Source organism: Pinus tabuliformis, chromosome J (genome assembly GCF_031772625.1).
Source record: "Pinus tabuliformis cultivar Carrire ecotype Pingquan chromosome J, CPIR1, whole genome shotgun sequence".
Lineage (NCBI taxonomy): Eukaryota > Viridiplantae > Streptophyta > Pinopsida > Pinales > Pinaceae > Pinus > Pinus tabuliformis.
Window position 1 is genome coordinate 886,590,645 of NC_142295.1, and position 6,579 is coordinate 886,597,223.

Sequence of the window (6,579 nt, forward strand, 5' to 3'; positions counted from 1 at the left end):
CAAATTAATACAAGACTCTAGTTTAATTTTCCTTGTGCAAGAGTGTAGAATTGCTACTTATTTTGTGTGGCATTAAAAAAAAAATAAGAATTAATTAAGGATGTGAAAAATAAGTAAATGCTCATTTATAATAATGGAAAATTGTTTTCGATAATAAAATTATATTATATTAGAAAATTTAATGTAAAAATATTTGATTTTAATTCTTTTTAAACATATCCAAGTTTAATTTCAAATCTAAATCTATCATTTCAAAAGTTTATCAAACATAAAATTTATTTAGTACATAAATAACCTATTTTAATAAATAATTATTAAATGATACACATGAAATAAAATTTATATAATTCGTTGAATCTAACAGCGATGCAAACGCAAAGTGCGCATGATGAATAATCTTCGGACTTGCCATTAAAATTATTCTCCACCTCAACCGCTGAATACTTCCAAGTTGACATCGCGTCACAATGAGGAAACGTAAGCGAAACACATGCACGTGAAATGCCGGCTGTTTCGGCGTCTATCCAGAAAACCCCACACCCTCAGTCTCAACCTTAATGTTTTCCTTCATTTCCGCCTTCGAAATAACGCGAACTCCGGGAAGATCTCTCTCTCTTGTTTCTAAGAGAAAAGCCCATATATTACAGATTTCATTCGCGGCCTTGCCAAACAATTCGTTCTCCCCAATAGCATTCGTTGGATGACAAGTTCAATCAACATTAGCATTCAACAATGGGCAACTGTATGCGATCTGGATCCAATAGCGGCTCTGCAAAATTAAAAGGCGATGAGTTGATAATGGTGATGAAAATAGACGGAAAGATAACGGAATTCACGGCTCCGATTCTCGTCGGTGATCTCACGGCCCTGTACCCAGGGCATTCAGTCGTGCATTCAGGGGGCCTGTGCCGCTGCCTTTCCCCAGATTTCAAGTTGCTTCCCGGGCAGCTTTATTGCCTACCACTATTTCCTAATTCGCCTTCTCAAGTTTCAAACAACAATAATCATCAAGAGGACGCCGTTTTATCTGAACCAAAAGCCATCGATAATGGCAGCTGCGAGGGCACAATTGGCGGAGAAAGGCATGAGAATACTGCCCCTTCATCAGCTAAGCCTGTGCAAAATGGCAGGGGTATCATTAGGGTTAAGATAGTAATATCGAAGCAAGAGTTGGAGACCTTGCTTTCAGATCTCTCTATGAAGGAGAAATCAATGGAACAGTTGTGGCTTGATCTTCAGCCTAAAGCCCAGGATATTAAAGAAGATTATGCTGCCGAAAGATGCGACGGCTTATGGAGACCATCGTTAGATAGCATTCCAGAGGTCAATTAAGCCAATAGATTAGATTCCATGCGTCATGAGGTTGCAGTTGCAGGCCATGACAATATTTGTTCCTAATAAGAATATTTGTTATTGATACTGTTGATGTGGTATAGCACATTAGTCGATTGGAAAAAATATAAGGTTCCTCGTGTGAAGCGTTTATACTTGTTCAGTTTTATTAATTCTGAAAGTAGTCACTTTATAAAACGTTTGGATTTTTGTATCAGATATTTTCTATAAAACGTTTAGATATTTGTTTTTGTTTTAGAATTTGTAAAAATATTGGGATACAGAAAGATATTATATAAAATTTGAAATTTGTATTTCCATAAATACAAGAAAATGGTGGCGAAAAGCAAATTCTTATTAAAAATTAAAAATAATTCATTGCGAAATTTAATGTTTATATATAATCGGGAACAACATAAATGCATACCCATTTTAATTCAAAACTTGATATACGTATAGAAATCAAAATCAAAAGAAATAAAACTCTCAAATGGAATTAAGGCTTAATTTGTTATAAAAATTTATAATTAATTTTTTTTTTTCAATTTTATACCCATCATAACGTAATAACACTGATAATGTATTTTTGTCCTACATTTTCGGTGGCCAATCTCGCGGGAAAGGTATTACGTAATAACACTGATAATGTATTTTTGTCCTACATTTTCGGTGGCCAATCTCGCGGGAAAGGTATATAATTGAAAAGCAGTTAAATTTAGGTTTATGAGAGTTGTGATGTTAGCTGGCCATGTGGAGTCGACGAGTTGTCATCAACAATGAAAATTTCATGGAATTGGCCGTGTTTTAGCGCTCTGAAAGATAGCGAGGAACGTAATCTATGACGTAAGTTTAAGAAAGTAATGAAAGACGTTTCTATGATAAATATAAAAGCATGAAAAGCTTCAGAGGTAGGTGTGGTAATTCCACGAAGAAAAATGATAGTTCTTTCACATACATTGAAAAATGTTACGGCTTTCCTCTGCTTCTGCTTTTGTGCGTGCTTAGAAGATTAAAGGTGTGTATGTGTTTTCTTTTAAGCTTACATGAGTGGAGATCCATGCTCCTATTTATCAAAAAGGTATATTTGAAATAAGTTACATTGTTTTTAAGTTAAATTCCTTTGGAATTCTTCAGAATTATTGACACCGTTTAAAGTGGATCAGTAACATGGTATTACACTAGGTCTTGGTATTACACTGAATCAGTGTTAAGAAAAAATGAAGAGATAGAGAGAGGTATTACATAAATCACACTCTCTAATATTATTTATTATAACAGTTATATATAGGAAATAACACATTAACTTTTATATATTTAGATTATGACTCATACATGACATAAGAATCAATAGTTTTTAGAATTAAGCCTGGGGACTCATAATGTCAATTACATATGACATGGAAACATTATTTCCAACACCTTGCTTTAATGCTTATATGGAAAACATGAAAAATACATATTACAACAATAAGGATAATCTATGTCTTACTGGTCTTCATCAGCACTCACATCCAATCTGAAATCTCGCAAACACCACCCTTTCACCACCACATCTTCAAGTTGTCACTTGGCCTCCATTTAAAACGTATCCGCCTCTTATCATTGTTGATGAACTTTGTAGAATTGACGCTTCTCAAGAGAGCAATGGGTGAGTGAGTCTCCATACTAGACTATCCTATAGAAGTGTCACCATCTCTTGAATCCATGACCCTCCACACATCAGTTATGTAGGATAGCATTCTAAGTACATAATGTTTTCAAAACACAATCTGCAACTTAACCTTATAAAATAACTTGTATTGATGCTCGGCAACAATACCGGTCACACCAACTTAGCTTTATTAAAAACTACTGGAAAACAACAAGTCACAGTCGTGTGATAATTAATTGGCCGGTTCTGCATCATTTGATTCTTTCACATAATAGCATACTAAAACTTAATAAATCTACCTTAATAAAAATCTATACCAGCAACCTTTTTTTTTGAAATGGAATAAACCAATTGGCTAAAAACCCAACCAATTTGAAAAGAATAACTGAACATTCATCTGGGCTACTATGACAACTTATAGATTAACGTTCCATCAAGCATAGATCCACAATCGCCATTTTGTTCACTCATGAATAGTCATTTAATTCATCTGAATTGAATTCCATATAATAGGAGGCACGTGGCAGCACCGGCCCTTCTGCCATGTTTGTAAGAAAGGCAGCCAAGTGGACCACCGTAATATCCTCGCTCTTCTTGCTACACGTCTCGTTAACCGTTGCCTTCTCATGTAGATCCACATATTGATGGAAAGTTCCTGTAAATTGAGAATAGCTGAATGGCCTTTTAAACACATAGCGTCCTTCTTGTGTGCACGAGATGCCATTTCTAGTGTGGGGAAGGAGTCGAGCCAGATACAAGATTTCTTCCTCCATTCTCTTATTTCAAGGACCCACTTCACCATACGAGACATACTTTCAGGGGCTCTAACAGTTGGACGCTGCCACTCCTCTATCTGCATTCAGGCCGAACTTGCATTGGCAGGAAACAAGACTCCAGAAGCTCCAATGACAGCGGATGTAGCCACAACGATACCCTTAATATTTTTCCCTGGGATGCATGTCAAAACCTGCTTGTCTTTCTCTCGACCGCTGAGGATGATCTCTGCAAGCAGGAGCCCAAAAACAACAACGTCACTCTTCTACCTTTCTGATCCACGAACCCACACGCCCTAATAAATTTGTCATTAGATCTGTGACTTTTGGGTTTCGATATCGGGAATGGTGCTTGAAACAATCTGGCTTCCTGTACAACAATTCTAGTATGAACGATGACCAATATTAAAACTGTAGTTGTCCCACCATTTCAGGTGACTCCATAATCATCGGTTCGTTGCAATTTGTGTTGAGACCCCTTTTTCAAGAAAATTATGTGAATAATCATGATGCCCACAAGATGGATTATAACGTTGACAAACTCATTATACCATAGCGACTCTCCTCTATTTGAGGTTGCCTTTTTTATATACTGTGGTCCTCTGATTTGTGGTAATGGCTGCTATTTTTGTATTTCAGTGGAGCAACTCAACGTATATGGCTTTCTCCTCTAATACCTTTTCACGACAGCGCAGTGCTCTTTATTGAAAATATCATTACACCACCACTTGATGATAAAACATATCTACATGTCTGCACACAGAAACATGAAAGTAACACGCTAACCTAAACTATACTCAAAAAGTCTATGTACAGAGAATCAATCTTCAAGGCTCCTTTACATCTTCCACGGCCTCCCCAGACGGAGTCAAGGTAGTACTTAGTACTCATTCTCACTCTAATACATAGTACTTAGTATTCGTTGTCGCTCTAATACCATGTTGGAAAAATTAAAAGAGATAGAAAGAGCGATTACCTAAATTACATGTGGTAATAGTATTTATTACAACAGCTACATATATAACAACTAATACATTGACTTCTACACGTTTAGATTATTGTTCCCACATATTACATAAAAATCAACTACAAAGTGTCAGTTACACATGACATGGAAGTATTGTTTCTAACAACAATCATAGTTTAAAATTGGGAATTCAAATTTTATTTATTTATTATTATTTAAATTTATTTATTTGTAAGATGATTGTTTAAGGTTTTATTAATTACTATTTTTCTATTATTTAATTGAAGATGATAAATTTTACAAAAGGAAAAAACAATTAAAAAATATTTTCCAATTTTCTTTTCAAGTTATTATTCTTTTCCTTTCACTTTTCTATAATTTTTTTGGTGGGAAGAAACTTCTATACCATAAAACTTCCATTTCAATGGATACAATTAAATTAGTAAAAAAAAAATTCTAATAAGAAGTTAATGAAGTCCTAACCTAACAAAGCTGCAATTTTGTTGGAAAATGATGGAAATGGGTGCCTCTAGCTAAATTGTGGCCTCAACAATTCCATTAATAAAATTAAAACAAAATTTTAGTGGAATTTTCTCGCATTGTCTTATATATACACATCTCATTCTTCATTCTACTTAAATCTTTAATACCTCTTGTAATTATTGTCTACACCCAAATATGAGAGATTTGAAAAATGACAACTTGTAAAGTTAAAGTTGACAATGTGATTGAGTGCCATTGTAATCAGTATAATTGATATAGGTGAGATTAATTTTATTTATTTATTTAGAACTAAATATTTAATATAATCATATTTTTATTTATATCTCTATGTTGTATGCTTAAAAAAAACATTGACATATTCATATTTCCATTTGTATTCATGAGGAATTAGCTGTGTTCTATTGTGATTATTATATGTGAGATATGCACGATATTAAGCATTCATTTTTTCAGTTTTTCGGCTGAATGTCTCCTCATCGACTTTCCAAAATTGTGAAGTAGAATTTTCCTTCAAATATTTTCATAATCATTTTTTGTTACAAAAGTTATAAATGAGTTCACCTCTTTTAGTACTATACAAGCTATCGCTATGCATTGGGTATTAATATAAATATTATTGTTAATTTAGATAGTAATTATTTGAACACTTATTTGTTATGAATGTACTTTGTTTTATAGAAAACTGTAGCTCTCATTTAAAATATCACATTATCGATATTGGAAATTTCATGTGACAACCATAGGTTGATTGAAATTTGGCATAAATTTTCAAATGGAAAATGTGTTTCAGTAGCTAGAAATTGTATGGTCTGACAAGGTTTTAATAGAAGAAGTTCCAACCATCTATTTATTCAAATACTTTTTATCTTTTCCATGTGCTTTCAGGTGAAAATCATATTGTTTATGCTGGAAATTGTATAGGGCATCATGCTAGAAATTATATGGAGCTCTTGCGAATTTCATTTATTTATAATATTTATTGTACTAGGATATAGTATTATGTTATTTATTTATGCAAACAAGCATGTTTATCTTATTGAATTTTTAATCATTTTATGTTTTATTCTTGAACATATTGAAATATTTGATGTTTCTTCCTTGAAGGTGTTGATATTAGTAAAATAGGCCCTATATGCATCGAGGATTCAACATTGAATTATATTATTGTTGACGGTACTAGACCCACCAAAATTCAAGGGATCTCCTCGATAAGAAGCCCTAACTTGACCTCATACTGTTTGGATTAGGAGTCCCACCAGTGGGTGGTAATGTAATGCCTTGACCACGGTAGCGTGCAGAGATAAGTGTCATGACTTTGGTTTGAATAAAGTGTGTAACCTTGTAGCGAGTCA

The 6,579-nt window shown here is 33.7% G+C and overlaps 1 protein-coding gene across 1 annotated transcript; it reads left to right on the top strand.

Moving 5' to 3' along the window:
* The first annotated feature begins 732 nt into the window (after positions 1-732).
* On the top strand, positions 733-1,332 carry LOC149229524 (uncharacterized). The gene has a single exon (XM_089375866.1). The coding sequence runs from the start codon at positions 733-735 to the stop codon at positions 1,330-1,332; it is 600 nt and encodes a 199-aa protein (XP_089231992.1).
* The last annotated feature ends 5,247 nt before the right edge of the window (positions 1,333-6,579 follow it).